The following is a 19,440-nucleotide window of genomic DNA, read 5'->3' as shown; positions in this document are numbered from 1 at the left end:
TTCTTTGACTCTTTGGACAGTAGTGGTGTAAGATGCCTTATTATGGTATTGAACTCAAATGCAATATGACTGTGCTCTTCATGGCTGAAGGATTCAAGTCTTATCTCAATCTCTCCTCATAGTTCAGAGTCTAGTGGAGAGCAGGCATGCAGGAAATGTTTGCATGCGTGGCAGAGGTATAATTCTGAGTACAAAATGCTGTCATAGTAATTATTTCTTTTGGTAACTAGAGATAATGTTTACTTAAAGGAGATTTCATGGACTGAGCCTTACTCTTCCTTTCTTGATCCTGAATGTTTAAAAACAGAGTTATGAAATCAAGACTGCGTGACAATCTTAATAACTAGTTTTAAAAATAAGTATAATGACTGGCTGGAATGTGGTGTGTGCGTGTATTTGTGTATATGCAGTGTTACTAATCCAGCTATGCTTTAACATTTGTTGACCTTAAAAAGGGGGCTGTTTTCTTTTCCCCATTTTAATTTAGATACTTACCATTCTGATTTAGGAATCTTACACTCAAAATTAGTTTCTGTTTTATAAAATAAATAAGCATTATTGTGGCAAATCACTGCTTGTATGTTGATTTTGGATTTAGACAGGACAGCAGAGCTCAGGAAAGAACAAAGCAAAACAAAGGGGAAACAGGAAAGACAACTGTAGACCAATGCAAACCAATAGAACCCAGAAAATCAAAGGAAAACACAGCATGATGTTATAAGTAAAAACAGCGGGTGAGACTCCTACCTTCCGTGAAATAATAACTATTGAAATGGAATGGCAAGTGCATGGGGTTTCATCACGTGCATTTCTCTACTTTAAATCTATTGGAAATTTTCTGTAATAAAAAACATTTTTTAAACAGACACAAAGGAAAGATGTTAACATTTATTATGTCTTTATGCTTGATTGTAATACTTCATAATTAAAAGGAAGTTGATATAAAAAGAAGGCTTTCTAGGTGGGGAAGGTGACCACACCCACCTCTAAATACGGGGCTTGTAACTGAGCTCACACCCGACCAATCAGGTAGTAAAGAGAGCTCACTAAAATACCAATTAGGCTAAAAGCAGGAGGTAAAGAAATAATCAAATCATCTATCACCTGAGAACACAGTGGGAGGGACAATGATCGGGATATAAACCAGGCATTCGAACCGGCAGTGGCAACCCCCTTTGGGTCCCCTCCCGTTGTATGGGAGCTCTGTTTTCACTATATTAAATCTTGCAACTGCAAAAATAAATAAATAAATAAATAAATAAATAGAAGGCTTTCCACTTAGATGGTGAAGGGAAAAGTAGATGGTGTTCTAATGTTATGTGTAGCACCTGCCATGTAGAGTCAGGGAATTCGTTTTCCGGGTGAGGTTCCTGGCTAGCTCTAAGATTCTGTAATTCTATGAGGGATAAAGCATTTTAGATGTGTTTCTCCCCATTGTGCCAGGAAAACCTGGCAGAGGCCATAAGTTCCTTAATTAAATCAAAGTACCAATGTTACAGTTGAGTTATATCTCCCCCACTGACTCTGCATACACACTATTGGTTGGATACTGTACTGTTGAAGTCCCCAAGTTGACTCCAATTTCGACTTAGCTGGATTGAATGCGGTCAATAAGGGGTTGCACCATGAGCTAAAGTAGAAAGGTAAAGTGATTTAGGCGTCTCTAATATGCTGTGGAAGTCAGATCGACTCAACAAGAGTTTATACTTAAATACATTTTAAGTTACATGCTCAGGATTTTACAAGCACCATGGAAGAATCAAAAGAAACATAAGACGGTTTTGCACTGAGAAACTTAGGCTGAGTGACCAACTCACATAAAATTATTAGTCATCTACCTGAGGCAGAATATGATGAAACACTAAAGAGCACAGTTTAAGACAAGACCCAGAAGGTCAGCCCGTAGATGGGGAAAGGAGAATTGCCCCATGTAAAGAGGAGGTAGACATGGGTTATGAAAGACGGATTGATCTGAGAGGGAGGAGTGGGAGGTGAGCGGAGTGTTGGGTACAAAACCTTGGGATAGTTGTTGCAAAGGAAAATGGAAGAAAGCTCATTAAAAGGAAGAAATGGAAAATGATAAGTAGAAGTGGTGATAACAGGTCCCAGCAAAACAGGAAATCAAGGTTCCAAAGTAAAAGTGGAATGATGAGCTTTCAGGAAGGAGTTAAGAATCAGTTCTCCCAAGCCTGCAGGACGAAAGAAAGGAAAGAAATAAGAGGTAATATATATTATACTATTACGCACTGAGGAAGAAAGTGTCTAAGGGAGCTCACACGAGATGGCCTTAACTATTGTCCATTACAAAGGCTCTGAGATCACCTCCTAAACATAGTGGGAAGAGAGAGTACAGGAGGAAAAAGGAGCCAGTCTAGATAGAGGTCAACCATGGCGTGCATACCAGATTATAGAGGACACATAAATAAAGACCCACTGAGAAGCAAGAAGCGCAGATCAAAACCAAACCTGCAGTCATCTTGTATTCAACCAGTGTTTATTGAACACCTATCGTCATTCTTCCATTCAACAGACATTTAGTTATCACCCACTGTATGTCACATGCCAAGGCAAATCTACTTGCAAAGAATGCAGAGTCTATTAGAAGAGAGAGACATGTATGCAGTCAAGTCTAACCTTAGTGCTTTCAGAGTAATGCCTGCTGTAATGAAGGTTCATGTAGATACTGTCGCTGGCATATAGCAAACAGTGAATTCAAGGAAGACCTCACAGACCAAGCCCCGATAGAGGTGGACCTTAAGGAGTGGGGAAAGAAGAAGAAAGGGTGGGAAAAGATGGTCCGTGCAGAAGGAATAAAAGTAGTGTGTGAAAGAGCATGCCATATATGGGGAGGTTTTGAGTGACCTGGTAGGTAGAATGTGGGAGTTGAAGGAAGAATAGAGACAATAGGGTATTTACCTAATGGATCTTACTGCCAACATTCTTAATGCAAAGGAAACAAAATTGGCAGAAATATAAACACAGGTGGACAGAACAGTCTTTACCTACTTAAGTTAACACAAGGATATAACATTGATCACTCTTAAATTCTGCTTTATGTTCCTATAGTGACTTTTAATATACTAAACTACCCTTGAGCATTATGAGTGCTTGTAAATATCAATACAGTATTGAGAAAAATAAATATGCTCATTCTGAGTCAATTTTCAGTATCTGTTTCTATTTGGGGCTAATTTAGGAGAACTGATTTTGGAACACCTCACTTCCATATCAAAGTAGCTTGGGAGGAAACATTGCTCTCATCTTGCTATAATTTCCTCCAACCAGAAGAAAGATCAGTTTGTTTGTTTTTTTTCTTAAGACAGAGTCTTGCTTTGTTGCCCAGCCTGGAGTGCAGTGGCGCAAACATGGCTGACTGTAGCCTCCACCTCCTGGGCTCAAGTGATCCCCCTCCCTCAGTCTCCAGAGTAACTAGGACCACAGGCGCACACCACCAAGCTTGGTTAAGTTTTTTGTTTGTTTGTTTGTTTGTTTGTTTGTTTTTAAGAGATAGGGTCTTGCCATGTTGCCTATGCTGGCCTCAAACTTCTGGGCTCACACAATTCTCAGCCTCCCGAAGTGCTGGAATTACAGGTATGCACCACCACCCTTGGCCAGTTTTACTTTTTGTCCTCACTAAACAGCAGTTTTTTTCTACTTACTGAAATGTATCTGTTTCCAAACTATTGTTACTTGTATGGGATTTTAAAAACAGATGCCTGTTAATGTCCATAATCAAAATAAGGAATTTAAAGCTCTACAGGGCCTGTCTTGGCACTTTCTTAAGATTGAGAACATGCGTTATTCATCCTGGCTCTTTTCCAAAAAACTGCCCTCGAGAAGTTGTGCACAATTTATTTTTATGTTAGTCCCCAGGAATGGAAGTTGTCCAGGCCACTCCATCACACTCTTCATAATACTTGTAATTTAATGCTGGGCACTTCAGTTAACAATATGAGCAGAATTATGCCGTGGTAATTGTAGAGGTATGTGGCAAAGCAGCTGATTTTAAAATTTTAATCCACTCTAAATATGCATTGCACCCTTACTAAATTAGCCTCTGATTCTTAGTGGCCTTTTGGAAAATGTATTCAGTATGCTAAAGTTTTTAGAAAAAACATTCTGAAATTTTCCTTTTCATTCAAGGCCTGTTTTTTTTTTCCCCCCTTCCCAGCACATGACTTTTATTATTCCAAGAATTGATACTGGAAACTGCATTTATTGGAAATATAGAACAATGGTATCAGTTAATTCTGGAAAAACAGTAGACGTCACATCAGATGTGCCCTGGGCAGTAAAGTTATACAGTTTGTATTTTTTCTGGTTCTAAATCTGAAGGTATTATTTTCTTTTTCAGTTGAACCCTGGGTGGCCCCATCTAACACTTTCGGATTTCAGCTGGCTTTTATTTCTATTGTATTTGAATGAAGAATCAGGAAATTCTATTGGGATTACATTATCTTATGGTTATGTTGAGATTATGAGAGACACCACTTATGCTACTACATACGTTTCAAAATGGTGTTTTTAGGTTTTCTGTTCTTTGCGAGCCTCTTTGTGTGTCTTTTTCATGACTTGCATGTGAGGCAGCTGAGGAAGAAACAATCTATACGTCGTTTCTCAATCTATACTTCCTTTGGCATTTATACCACGCATAAATATACTGAAACATGATTTTTTTAAAAAAGTGTGGGGGGCAGGAGGGAGGGGAAGAAATAGTAAGTAAGCATCAATATACACAGAGCACTGAGCCAGATGCTGGGGAGGTTACCAAACGAATTATAGGCTCTGCCCTGGAATAGAAGGTAACGTTATACAAAGAAGCAAACTCACAAGTTAATAAGATCAGGACAAAAAGTGTTAAAATGGAGATAAGTGAGGCTAGTCTGTGCTACCAGGGGAAGTCACTGTGGCCTGAGTGTTTAAGCTTTTGGAGGAAGAGAGACAGACCTCAACAACTTGGGGTGCCCCCTACACACTCACAAAGCTTTGCCTGCCCCTGGGTGTGTGTCTGCTCTCAGTGAAGAATACCAGTATCCACTGTTCCTTGTGGGTCATTATTTTCTGCTTGATAAGAAATTGTTTACTTTGGCAAAACATGCCTATATGCTTAACATGCCTGTCTTACCTCTTTTGTGGTAAATGAACCAAATTGCATTCTCGTATTTTCTGTTTGACAGTGACAGCTGTGCAGATTCAATTCAGGCCCCTTGGACTAAGGACACTTGTGATTTTCATTTATCTACAATATATCATTCTTAGAGAAGATCAGCCTTACCCATATTATTTCCTTTTTCAGACAAATGGACACCTACCTGGGAACGGAGATGTGTATCAAGAAAGGCTGGCACGTTTAGAAAATGATAAAGAATCCCTCGTTCTTCAGGCAAGTGATTTTTAAATACTGTTCTTTCCTTGCAGCATACTTACAAAGCCTTTTAAATTGGGGTGGCAAATTCAGATTGCTTGCAGCAATCAGACTGCTAATAGAAATAAGCCTGATAAGCCATCTGTACACAATAGGGAGTGGTGAGGATTGGGGCAGAATGATGGTGTTTACACCCAGTTTAAAAGGAGCTACCATTAATCATCCTCAGCTCTTGCAGGACCAGTCTGAATACGGGCACAATGTTGTCTGATCTGTTCTTTTTTTTTTTTTTTTTTTGGAGGCAGGGTCTTGTTACATTGCCCAGGCTAGTCTTGAACTCCTAGGCTCAAGCAACCCTCCTACCTCAGCCTCCCAAGTAGCTGGGATTACAGGTGTGCAGCACCATGCTTCACTGGATCTGATTTTTAAGTATATTTTAATATATAGCAGAAATTCAGATATATGAATATAGCATAACATCTGAATATATGTAAGTTTATATTTCTGAGTCTGAAATCAGAATATATATATTTAATTTTTCAATTTTAAAAATGTTACCCTGTGTGAGACAAAACAAAACAGTGACTAGAACCCTCCTTGTGGGCTAAATTTGAGTTTGCTTCTTCATAATGTTTTAAATGCTTCACAAACATTTTTCTTTGGTATATTGAGCAAAATGAATTGAAGTATATTTACTGAGTGATGATTATTGAGGAAAAACTCAAAGATCTGCTGTAAGCACTAGAGTTGAAGGACTAGCCCAACAGCTCCTCAGGCACCTTTGGGTATATTGAGTTGCCCCCCCTGACTTTGAACACATCTATGATCTGTGTCATCTTCAAAGAGCTCATGGAATTTGAATTCCCTGGGTTTTGTTTTTGTTTTTGTTTTGGACGGAGTCTCGCTCTGTTGCCGAGACGGGAGTGCAGTGGCACAATCTTGGCTCACTGCAACCTCCACCTCCCGGATTCAAGCGATTCTCCTGCCTCAGCCTCCCGAGTAACTGGGATTACAGGCACATGCCCCCACAGCCAGCTAATTTTGTATTTTTAGTAGAGATGGGGTTTCACCGTGTTGGCCAGGCTGGTCTTGAACTCCTGACTTCAAGTGATCTGCCTGCCTCAGCCTCCCAAAGTGCTGGGATTACAGGCGTGAGCCACCATGCATGCTACCTCTCCCCCCTACCCCTGGCCGGGTTCTTTTTCTTATTCTTCTTGAAGTATCAAATTTTTGATAATTTCTATTTCAAACATTGTTTCCTCTCTTATACTATCTCCACCCTGCCCCCTAAAAAGATAACTTCTGTACATGCTGTCTTTCATAAATGGTTGAAGTAGCTTTAACCAAAAAGTATTGTACATTCCTAATCTACACGAGTTTTCTCCAAATTGTATAGGCCTCCTTAAATCAAATAGCAACATATAAATAGGAATGTGAGGGACCACTGTCTTCTTGGTACTTCTCAGATTTTTTTTCTTTATAACCATATGAATGGTAGGATCATTCCTTTTTTTGTTCCATTTAGAGAAATAACATATGCAGTGGGACCCAAATTCTTTTTCACTCATTGCATTATTTTGCTCTAAATACAGGTAAGTGTGTTAACAGACCAGGTGGAGGCTCAGGGAGAGAAGATTCGAGATTTGGAGTTTTGTCTTGAAGAGCACAGAGAGAAGTTGAATGCCACAGAAGAAATGCTGCAGCAGGTATGTGCAGAGGCCAGAACCAAGATCGGATTTCCCTGCTGAACTATTTGAGATGCTGCATTTCTATGTTGTGTTTGCTCTGATGCAGCAGTAAGTTTCTTGATTCATTTAGACCAGCACATTAAAAAAAAAAAAATTGAGAGTAGCATAATCTCAAAACACATGCACACAATATAAAGTGTTTATGTAATTAGAATCTGGAACAAAATGTCAATAGGATTGTGGCTTATTTTAATTTTCTTTTTTTGCATTCAGATGGTTTCCTCTCACCCATAGCATATGTTTTATAATTAAGAAAAAATATAATAGTAAAAAATCTAATAATCCAGTTTAAAAATGGGTAAAATATTTGAATAGACATTTCTCAAAAGAAGACATACAAATGGCAAACAGACATATGAAAAGGTGCTCAACATCATTGCTCATCAGAGAAATGCAAATCAAAACTATAATGAGATACTATCTCACCCCAGCTAAAATGGCTTTTATCCAAAAGACAGGCAATAAGAAATGCTGGCAAAGATGTGAAGAAAAGGGAACCCTTGTACACTGTTGGTGGGAATGTAAATTCATACAACTGCTATGGAGAACAGTTTGGAGGTTCCTCAAAAAACTGAAAATAGAGCTACCGTGTGATCCAGCAATGCCACTGCTGGTTATATACCCAAAGGAAAGGAAATCAGTATATCGAAGAAATATCTGTGCTCCTGAGTTTGCTGCAGCTCTGTTCACAGCCACCAAGATTTGGAAGCAACTTAAATGTCCATCAACAAATGACTGGATAAAGAAAATGTGGTACTTATACACAATGGAGTACTATTCAACTATAAAAAAGCATGAGATTCAGTCATTTGCAACAACATGAATGGAACTGAAGGTCATTATGTGTGAAATAAGCCAAGCCCAGAAAAACAAACATCTCACGTTCTCACCTATTTGTGGGATCTAAAAATGAAACAATTGAACCCATGGAGATAGAGAGTAGAGGGGTGGTTACCATAGGCTGGGTAGGGTAGTGGGGGATGAAGGGAGAGGTGGAGGATGGCGAAGGGGTACAAAATAATAGTTTCCATGAATAAGGCCTAGTATTTAGTAGCACGTCAGGGTGACTATAGCCAATAATAATTTAATTGTACATTTGAAAATAAGAATATAACTGGATTGTTTGTAACACAAAGGATAAATGCTTGAGAAGATGCAGACCCCGTTTTCCATGATGTGATTATTACACATTGCATGCCTGTATCAAAACATATACCCCATAAATGTATATTCCTACTATGTACCCACACAATTAGAAAAGAAAATATCTAACATATAGGAGAGGCTCTGTAAGGTCATGGATGGAGTATGCACTTGAGCAAAACCTCGTAGGTTTCCATTCCTGCTGTGTTTTTATTTTTTCTTTTTCCCTGTATGACATTAGGCCAGTTCCTAACCTCTCTGTTACTATGTTTCCTCATCTTTTGATTAAGGATAATAAGAATTTCTACCTGATAAGTTTTTTGTGAGGATTGAAATAGTATTTGTTACAACCGGTGCCTGGCACATAGCAAACATAGTATCACCATCATCAATGTTATCATCAGACTGAAGTATATATATGGTTTATGCATGTGTATCTACACAACATATGTCTCCCTCAGTAAACTGACATGTGCTTATTTCTGTTCAAAGGAGGGTAACTAAAGTGAATAGTTCTTTTTTATTTTATTTTATTTTATTTTTGAGACGGAATCTCTGTCTGTTGCCCAGGCTGGAGTGCAATGGTGCAATCTCCGCTCCCTGTAACCTCCGCCTCCTGGGTTCAAGTAATTCTCCTGCCTCAGCCTCTCAAGTAGCTGGGGTTATAGGCACCCGCCACTATGCCCAGCAAATTTTTGTATTTTTAGTAGAGACAGGGTTTCACCATACTGTCCAGGCTGGTTCTCAAACTCCTGACCTCAAGCGATCTGCCTGCCTCGGCCTCCCAAAGTGCTGGGATTACAGGCGTGAGCCACTGTGCCCAGCCTCAAGTGAATAATTTTTTAAAAGTGTGTAGATTCAGTAATTATACTTCACTATATCCTCTACTTGATAGGTGCTGCTTTGTGCGATCATAAATGAGGTAAATTCACGTGCCTGTTTATAATAAAAGACTTCTTGAATGTATCTGTTAAATTATAATAGGAGCTTCTAAGTAGGACATCCTTAGAAACTCAGAAGTTGGATCTGATGGCTGAAATATCTAACTTGAAGTTGAAACTGACAGCTGTAGAGAAGGACAGATTGGATTATGAAGATAAGTTCAGAGACACAGAGGTGAGTGATACAGTCTCTCCTCCCTCTCTCTCTCTCTCTGTCACTCTGTCTTTGTCTCTGACACACATACATTCCTAGGGCAAAGTTGAAATTCCCTGGAGGTGTGCAAGGAAGGCAGTTAATTACTACATACCATCATCCTGCTTCATTTTAAGAATAATCTTTCATTACATTGACTTTTTATCACTAAATGCTAATGGCAATTTTTATTTTTAGACTTTTGATATGAAGTATTAATCTTTTTATTAACCTTTAGAAATACTTTTGACTTTAGGATGTTTGGAGCATCCGTCCATCCATACTGTTTTTCTTAATTTTGTAAATAATGGGCTTAAATACATGGTTTCACTAGTAGTTATTATTTAGGCACACTGATTATTTACTATGTAATTGGATTTTGAAAATCTGTATAGAAAACATGCTAACATTCTATACTCACAAAATCACAGACAGAGCTTTTTTGAGGTCTTTTAATTTGGCATTCTACTTTTGGTCTATTCCACATGTAAATCATTCCAATTAAATAAGACTCACTGTACTTCTACAAAAATCAGGGTACATTCTGTAACTTGAAGTATCCATTTTAGTGGCTTAACAAGCTTTATTGTTTGTTCTATTTTGTGAATTCAGGCCTTCTAGTTTGTTTGCTTTGTGACATTTGGCAAGTTCTTAACCTCTCTGTTGATTTTTGGTGGAGACAGAGAGCATATCCATTTGAAACATACATTTGAAATGAAGTATAAAGAGTTGCAGAGATTTCTTTTCTCTGAGGGCCATCTCCCCTCCTTTTTTCTTCCTATTTTGTTTCCTTGGTTGGAGTATGGAAAGGTGTCATGCTGGATTAGAAAATGGGTACCAAGGAGAGAGGAGAGAAAATGGTTTACTTATTTTTCCCTTCTGTTTTTATTTCAATCATGTATTTCACGCTGACTATAAGCCAGCATGATACCAGGCATTACATACATTATCCACCATAGGAAAGTTCTTTATATATTTGGAAATAACAAGTTTTACTCCACTGCTATTTTCAAAATTAAATTTTCTGTCAAAGATTCAATCACAATGGAAAGTCTTGGTATATGTCTTGCTTCCTCCATAGCAAAAGGAAATCTTTCATTTGGTTCATGTTTTAATCTTTTTTTTTTTTTTAAGAGATAGGATCTTACTGTGTTGCCCAGGCTAGTATGGAACTCCTGGCCTCAAGCAATTCTCCCATTTTGGCCTCCCAAAAGCACTGAGGTTATAGGCATGAGTCACCATGCCCAGCCATGTTTTAATTTTAAAACTCTTTGTCAGTCGCCTGTGTGAGCATGTTTCTCATTTGATCGAAGCTGGGGCTCTTAAAACAGGACTTAGAAAGTTACCCAATTTAAAATTCTTGGTTTTGTATTTTCTCTAAAAATCTCTTTGATATTTTCCTCTTTCCCCTCTTTTTGTCAGGTCCTAACCCCATAGTCACAGGTTAAAGTAATAGTAAAACTCAGTCAACAGATGGGCAACATGGCAGTGGAGCTAGCTCTGCTGCAGGGAAGAATTGATGGTAGATATGGATAGAGGTGGTCTTCTACATTGCGTCCACAAAGTCAAGGGGAAATATTCACCTGTTGTTAACTTAATTTGTATATGAGATGTTAACCAAATGTTGGGACTAAATTGCAGTAGATGTGTTACTTATTGTTGTAAGCGCCTAGGGTAATATTTATATCCCTTGAGTTTGGCTGCTTTTTTTAATCAAATTTCTTTTCCCCCACTTTTTCATTGTTTCACTCATGCACTCTCAATCACATGCAAAGTGATCTTGTCATCAAACTTCCAGTACACTCAATCCCTGATAATCTTCTAATAAAAATTCAGTGTTATTTCTAAAACGTATGCACATACCCGGAGATTAGAGTATATGTGGTAAACTTTGTGATGTTACATATGAAAATAATTAAAATAATCTTCAACATTAAACTAACTTGAATATTCTCATGTTCTTGTTATCGTTACCTTAATAAACATATTTTCCTGGGTGTTTCATGAATCCATAATATTTAACTTTCTCTTAGAATTTTAAATTATTTGGATATTAATTTCCAAGAAAATATTGGCATGGGGAAGAAGTATAGGCATTTCCAAAGGACTGAGGGTACAAGTCTTTAAACTTTGGAAGATTCAGGACTTGTCCCTGGAATTGCTAATGGGAGATGATTAGCATCATTCAACAGTGCCCCCTTGTGGTAAGAGCATACATGTCAGAGACTCAGTTCCTGCGGGAGCCCTGAGTTCTCTGAAAGGGAACAGGAATTTTCTTTTTTAAAAGGACTGAACTTCTGATAAGAAATTGATTGAAATAGTTTGTATTCTGTTTCTTAAAGTTTTACATTAGGGAGCCATTTCCAGATTTTCCAGCTTGTGTTGTCAGGGGAAGATGTGATTTATTTCAGGTTGGAAATGTAGACCATATTTAAAGCATTGCCATGAAATATAGTTGAGTCGTTTTTTGTTAAAACAGATACATTATCCCAGTTTACAATTCCATTTTTTTCAGTGGTTTCTTCTTTGCACGAGCAAAGAAGAAAGGAAGCTGTAAAATACAATAGCAGATAAGAATTCAATGGTATTTCTTAGCAATGAGAAAGTAGGAAAATACATATTTAGAAAGATCATATTGATGAATATCACTAAGGACTCATATTATGCAAGGATGATTAGCTTAGATAACTGGGAAAAGCTGATTTTTTTCTTTAGACTTGAATTCTGACCTGTTAGTTGAGGAATCACAAATATGTTACTGAATAATGTCAAACAGTTCGTGACCTAATTCATAAGAAGAAAATAGACATCATCTAAGTGAAGTATTGTGCCATTATTAAGGTGTAATTGTGTAACTATGATAGGTAATATTTTGCCCCATTTTATAAGAGACAACAATTTAAAAGCCTGTGGGTTTACTGGGAAGTGTATTTTATTGTAGCATCCCTTCTCTTAGCCTTTGTGAACTTGAATCATTACACTTGGAAGCTTAAAATAATTCCTGTTTACAAAGTTTTATTTCATATAGCATTGTTCTACTTCTAATTTTTGGCATTCGTGGATAATTTTGTCCTGTAGTCTATGAATTTGTGATGCAGGAATACATGCATGTCTTTGTAAAAAGAGAGAAGCTGGCCGGGCACAGTGGCTCACACCTGTAATCCCAACACTTAGGGAGTCTGAGGAGGGCGGGTCACTTGAGGTCAGGAGTTCAAGACCAGCCAGGTCAACATGGTAAAACCCCCGTCTCTACTAAAAATACAAAAATTATCTGGGCATGGTGGTGGGTGCCTGTAATCCCATCTACTGGGGAGGCTGATGCAAGAGAATCACTTGAACCCTGGAGGCGAAGGTCGCGGTGAGCTGAGATGGCGGCACTGCACTCCAGCCTGGGTGACAGAGCGAGACTCCATCTTAAAAAAAAAAAAAAAAGGAGAGGGAGAGAGAAGCAAAAATATAGTAACCATTGTAGGGATCTTTGTGGCTTGTAGTAAAATAAGTCATCTCCCATGCAGGGTATTTGAGTGTCTCTTTTGGAGGAGTTAATATTGCTTAACACTCTAATTTCCTTTCCTACTCTCTGGGCTCTTGGACAAGTTTTGTGAGCAAATTGGTCCTTTAAAAAGTAGCACTAAAATAAAGTGGCAGTAGAAAAGGTGCAAAATTGTGTTGTGTCACATAAACACTAGGATTGGTTTCTCTTTCATTGTCTAATGATAAAATTAGGTGAACTGCAGGGCCCTCATCCACTTTCCAGTTGAAAATTGTCATTAAACTTACAGTAAACTCAATCCCTGATAATCTCCTAATAAAAATTCAACACTATTGCTAAAATGTATGCACATACCCAGAGAATAGAGAATAGTTGAGAAACTTTGTGATGTTATATATGACGATAATTAAAATAGTCCTCAAAATTAAAACTGATTTGACTATTCTCATGTTCCTGTTATTCACTTAATAAAAATAAAACATTTCCCTGGCTGTTTCAGGAATCTTAAGGATTCATGGCTTAAAGGATTTAATTTTCATTCCATTCTCCCATATTGGGTTGACGAGCAATCCATATTTTTGTGGACAAAGGAAGAAATTACAAATTTTTTTAAATAGCCATGTATCATTGAGAAGGTTCAAAAGGTAAATGGCTTTACTAAAGAATGTGGTATATTTAAAATATGAAATAGCATTCTATGAAATAGAATAGAAATAGCACTCTGTGAAATAGCATAGAGTCATTTTTAGGATAGAAATATCTGACAAATAATAGATATTACGCTACCTTTCTTAATCAAAATTATACTCACCTTTTATTTTCATAAGCCCATCACTTTAAGGCAGACGCATTGGGGATTTAAAGGAATGTTTTAAATGGAAAGATGCTTTCGTTCTTAAGGAGGTACACTTATTTCCATTTGTCTCATCTGATTCATACAACTTTAACTCTAGGAGCTGGTGACTTCTTAAGATTTCCAAGCTGCTATTTTATAGGTATAGGTAACTGTGTTACCACTTTCCTAATGTACTTTCTTGTTTCTTCTTGGACAGGGGCTGATTCAGGAGATCAATGATTTGAGGTTAAAAGTTAGTGAAATGGACAATGAGAGACTTCAGTATGAAAAAAAGCTTAAATCAACCAAAGTAAGTTTTTCTCACAGGTTAACATTTTCAAACAAATGGCATCACTATTCATCTATGCCCAATAATATAAATAAGGTGTTTTCTACTTAATGTATGATAAAGAAGGTATTTTAAAAGTAAATGAAGTTTTCCCCCCAAGCTGGAAACCTTGAATTTAAACACTACTGATCTGAATTTAAAAACAAGGCTTAACTCATCCGACAGAACATAACCTGCCCTTTCTCTGAGTTGTATCTAACCTCCTTTATAAACTGATACTGTTTTCTCGGTTATTTAGCTTGTCTTTTTCTATCTGTAGTTTTCTTTCACTCCTCTGTCTCTCTACCAGTCTTTAATGGCCAAACTTTCTAGCATGAAAATCAAGGTGGGTCAGATGCAGTATGAAAAGCAGCGGATGGAACAAAAATGGGAGTCACTGAAGGTGTAGTAGACGTTGGGTGATGGGGTCCATGGCCTGTTGCTTTCTGGCTTGTGTTGTTTTGCTGTGATGATGTTTTTAGTGGCATGTGCATTCATTCTGTGTGTGTGTCACCTGTTGATTACAAATCACCTCAAGCTGATTGAAGGGACAATGGGATCCCTGATGTTGTTTTCAGAAATACATGAAATAATTGGTGAAAAATAATAAACAGGTAAAAAGAAAGAATTTATAAATTAATCTCTTAGACCATCTGAGACCCAAGCCTAGTAAAATAATTGTAAACATTCGCTTGTGAAAGAATTCTGTTTCGTATCCACAGTAGAGGTCATTTTCCTCTTTAGGGACTTTCTTGATGGTAAATGTACAGCAGTTGATATTATCATGACTGTGAATAGAAATGACTGCTGAGAAGCAGCACGGTGAGAACAGGTTCACACTTCCTGCCAGTGCTACTGAAGACTTTTTGTACTTGTCCACTCTGCTCCTACCAGAAGTCAAAACTATAGGGCCAAGTGCCTCACTTCATTGGAGAACTACATCTTCTCATAGTACTAAATGTAATAAATATATCTTTAGAGATTCTGAAAGTAAAATGTGATGTTGAATATAAAGCTGTACTTCTTAGCATTGCATAGCTGTATTTTCTGTGTTAAGTACAGCCAGCAAAATTTGTTTGCTAAAGCTAATTCTTTACTGAAAGGAAACTGAAAATTTAAACATGAGTACATAGAAGGATGGACTTGAAATCTTATACACAGTTGTATAGTTAAAAATTAAAAGAGGGCTCCACTATCTGTTTTCTAAATTTATTTTTTCCCATTGTTGTAGGAGATTCTGTCCTTGTATCTTAGCGATGAGGGTGAATTATTTAGTTCCCTGATTTGACTAAAATTGTTCATGACTTGCTACCTTACCCATGAATGAAACTCTGTGCTTGTCAAGGAAGCATGAGTGCCAACTTGAAATGCCGAATAAATGTCAAGCTAGTCTTTTCCAATTTGCATTTTATTTTGCTTTTATGACACTAAGTATCTAATTTGATTATCTTCCTTGATTAACTTGGTTATATTTTTAATTTAATGTAAAGATTTAAACCTTAGGGCTATCCCATCCCTAATTACTCTTTAAAAGATCTCTTTTTAATTTGATTACAAAGAAACTTGAAATAATTATACCATAACTATTGTAAACAGGACTTCTACTAATAGTCTTGCTTTTTGCTTTTCATTGCCCTTGTCTGATTTCTGATGCTTGCATCTAAATTCTAGTAGATTTGTTTCATTCATAAAACAAATTGATTTAAAGAGCTAATATGCTCTTTGATGTTCTCTTTTAGTCATGATCTGCTATTTTTAAATGAATTTGTAACTTGTAGGATGAACTGGCATCTTTAAAAGAACAGCTAGAAGAAAAGGAATCTGAAGTAAAAAGGCTACAAGAAAAATTGGTTTGCAAGATGAAAGGAGAAGGGATTGAAATTGTTGATAGAGGTAAGAAGATATATTTCACATTTGTCATCTCATTTTGTTAAAGTCCTCCAAAATCTGTAAAAGAAACCAAAGATAGTCAATGTGTAGTTTTAGTATCAAAGAAAGAGCAGCAGAATCCAGCCAGGCCCAGAACCACAGGGGATTCTCCAAGACTCTTTACTGTGACTGGGAATCCATTAATTTCCTCTTCAGCAGCTGGAAAAGGGGAATTCTGTACTTTATTTGGTGTTTAAGATTACTAGACTGTAAATTCTCATCACAAGGATGGATTTGTCTCAATTGTGATGCAAGGGAATTTATGCCAAAGGAGTTAAAAAGAACCATCCCTGTGTCCCGGGATCGTTGCCCTCAGAACTGAAGTTAGATAAAGTAAGGGACTTAGAAACTGTTCTGCCCTTTTGAGAGAAGAGAAAAATGGTTCTGTATCTTTGGAAAAATTAGTAAAAAATTTATACCAGGGATTGAGCCCTCCACCTTTTAGAAAAATAGGCTAATTCTGTTTTTGGAAAAATGCATGAATTTGTCCAAACTTTTTTCATAACAAAAGAGGTTTGTTCTGAGTATTATATGGACCATAATTTCTAACAAAGCAGATTGTGCATGATAGAAAATAGCCCGAATGAAATACATTTTTAAAATTGTATTTGGAAATATAATGTGCATAATATCTGACAACACTAGGTTAAATTTAACCTTTCTTTGTTATTACGAATGATGACTGTGGCCCTACGAGATACCAAAGCAATTTCTGAGTCATTCAAAACAGTACAAATTCCAGTTAGCGTAGCTTTGTTACATTTTTATCCATTTTATGAAAATTAGTAACATTGTCTGTCCAATGAGGGACTTGAGTTAGATTATCTCTAAAGTCCTTCTTGGCTCTAGAATACCATGGCCTTATATACCTGCAGGTATCACAATTCCCTGTCCGTCAGAAAATTCATCAAACCTGAGGAAAATGGATTCTCGCCGCCAACCGCTTCACCGCCCCACCCTATCACCTACTGTTTGGCATATATATAATTGTGTATTGATAAGGGACATTCAGAAACAGGTCATACTGATCATGCTTTCAGGGTTTTAAGAATAAAATGGGCTGGGTACAATGGCTCACACCTGTAATTCCAGTACTTTGGGAGGCCGAGGAAGGAGGATCGCTTGAGGCCAGGAGTTCAAGACCAGCCTGGGCAACACAATGAGACCCTGTCTCTACAAAAAATTTCTTTTTAAGATTTGAAATTTTTAAATTTCAAATTTCACCAGGCATGGTGGCTCACTCCTGTAATCCCACCTACTTGGGAGGCTGAGGAGGAAGGATCGCTTAAGGCCCAGGAGTTCAAGGCTGTAGTGAGCTATGACTGTCACTGCAGTTCAACCTGGGCAATGGAGCAAGATCCTGTCTCTGAAAAAAAAAAAAGAATAAAATGGCATCACAGGACTTGTGGGCTAGAAGATATTAGAGTATGCTACCCAAAGTCTGATCTGAGGACTCAAACCAACCTGGGAGCTGCGTGTTACCAGCGCCCACCAGCTAACTACGGGGATTGAGAGCAAGTCTTTAGAAAGCTCATGTCAGGGTGATACTGGGATAGCATCTAACTGCATCCTCACTGGACTCATCTTACTGGACAGGAGATAGACCCTTTCAGTGTTGTTGAACTTGAGTGGTGAGTTGCATGTGACACAAGCAGTGTTCTAGTCACATTTAGGAGGACCAGGTATCAAACTGTGATGGAAATATAAAAACAAAGTGACATTAACTAGGTTTTCATCATTTATGGTATAAGAAGTGCTTGTAGTCCATAAACCTAATTTTAATGTGAGAAAATCAAGGTCCAGAAAAATGAAGTGACAGAGGTAGTAACTCAAATTTAGGTCTTCTGTTCTCTTTCTAACCTCACATAGAGCATTATTATACTACCAATCCTGCAGTCACAAAATAGTGCTGAAAAAGTTTTTATGAGGCTAGATTTCCTTTATTTTAGGTAAAAGGAGACTAAATAGTAGTGATTTAAAAATATTATTTATTGTTGTAATGTATGCTAACTTCCAATCCAATGGGTTTTCCTGCACAGATGAAAATTTTAAAAAGAAGCTCAAAGAAAAAAGTAAGGTTTGGTGCATTTCCATCAGCCTTTACATTCACCAAAAATACTACCTTGGACTGTTCTTTGCATGTGTTTTAAAACATTTCTCTCACCAAAGATGTAAAGTTGCTTCATCGATAAGCCCTCCATTTCTTCAGAGTGTACACAATAGAGGGTGGATAATAAAACAATAAGGTAAAAGATTATTTTGAAGATTTTGTCTGATTCAACCTTTCTGCTCTACAGTGTACCACAGGGCACACAGCACTGTGGATGTAAGAAGACATTTTCCCTGCAGTCTAGGTGATACAGGGTCAGAGGAGAAAGTAACTTTTATAGTACGAAAACTCATGATTTTAAAGGTTTACCAGAGTTGAAAGATAATTTTGAAATTTGCTTTTGCTTTTCAATGTTTTGAAGTCCACTATTTGTCTGGGATCTATTAGAAGCTCCTTTGAACATATTCTGTTGTTACAACAGAGATTGAATCCAGCTGATTCATGGAGCCTGAATATTTAATGCAACATTAAGATAAATCCTGCCAGGCATGGTGGGAGGATCACTTTTGAGGCCAGGGGTTCAAGACCAGCCTGGGCAACATAGTGAGATCCTGTCTCTACAAAAAAAAATTTTAAATTAGCTGAGCATGGTGGTGCATGCCTGTAGTCCCAGCTACTCAGGAGGCTGAGGTGGAAGGATCACTTGAGCCCCAGGCATCTAGGAGTTTGAGGCTGCAGTGAGCTATGATCTTGCCATTGTACCACGGCCTGGGCAACAGTGACACCCCATCTCTTAAAAAAAAAATTAACTCCTTAGGGGCTCTTTCCCCCAGACGTTAAATTCTCAATTCCTATAGAATATATCTTAATTGAAAATGTTACACCAATGCTGAATGATGCACCACTGTTTTAAAACTTATCTTAAGAAGACTGGATGTGGTGGCTCACTCCTGTAATCCCAACTCCTCAAGAGGTTGAGGTGGGAGGATCACTGGAGCCCAGGAGTTCAGAGCTACAGTAAGCTGTGATTGTGCCATGCACTCCATCTGAATGACAGAGGAAGATGCTGTCTCAAAAAAAAAGTATTATCTTCAGTAATTTTTTTTTTCTCAGAAGCAGGCAACTTTAGCTGATTTTTTTTTCCTGTTTGAATTTTTTAGTTTGTGATTTCATTTTGGAGTGACTTTTCATTTATTTATTTATTTGAGACAGGGTCTTGCTATGTTGCCCAGGCTGGTCTCAAACTCCTGAGCTCAAGCAGTCCTCCCACCTTGGCCTCCCAAAGTGCTGGGATTACAGGCATAAGCCACCACACCAGGCCCTGGAGTGACTCTTCATCTATAATATATATAAGTTTTTTATTATTCAAGTAACATGCTTTTGTATTTGAATATCAAATTTTAAGGAGAATCACA

At 37.6% G+C, this 19,440-nt stretch overlaps 1 protein-coding gene across 25 annotated transcripts in view; it reads left to right on the top strand.

The window, feature by feature from the left end:
• The window catches only part of PPFIBP1 (PPFIA binding protein 1), a 171,971-nt gene that overhangs the window by 117,230 nt on the left and 35,301 nt on the right, over positions 1-19,440 (top strand). For 9 of the 25 annotated variants that reach the window (XM_063785798.1, XM_054664398.2, XM_016923746.4 and 6 more), the window contains exons 5-9: positions 5,297-5,383; positions 6,958-7,071; positions 9,241-9,372; positions 13,936-14,028; positions 15,825-15,939. In XM_063785798.1, the coding sequence (XP_063641868.1) occupies positions 5,297-5,383; positions 6,958-7,071; positions 9,241-9,372; positions 13,936-14,028; positions 15,825-15,939 (541 nt within the window). Of the gene's footprint in view, positions 1-5,296; positions 5,384-6,957; positions 7,072-9,240; positions 9,373-13,414; positions 13,528-13,935; positions 14,029-14,356; positions 14,450-15,824; positions 15,940-18,014; positions 18,048-19,440 lie in introns of those variants that run through there. The other 16 variants (XM_016923737.4, XM_016923748.4, XM_063785794.1 and 13 more) reach the window with 4 other exon arrangements.

The sequence above is a fragment of the Pan troglodytes genome, chromosome 10 (assembly GCF_028858775.2).
Source record: "Pan troglodytes isolate AG18354 chromosome 10, NHGRI_mPanTro3-v2.0_pri, whole genome shotgun sequence".
Lineage (NCBI taxonomy): Eukaryota > Metazoa > Chordata > Mammalia > Primates > Hominidae > Pan > Pan troglodytes.
The sequence above is the reverse complement of the archived record's forward strand: the minus strand, read 5'-3'. Positions and strand labels throughout refer to the sequence as shown.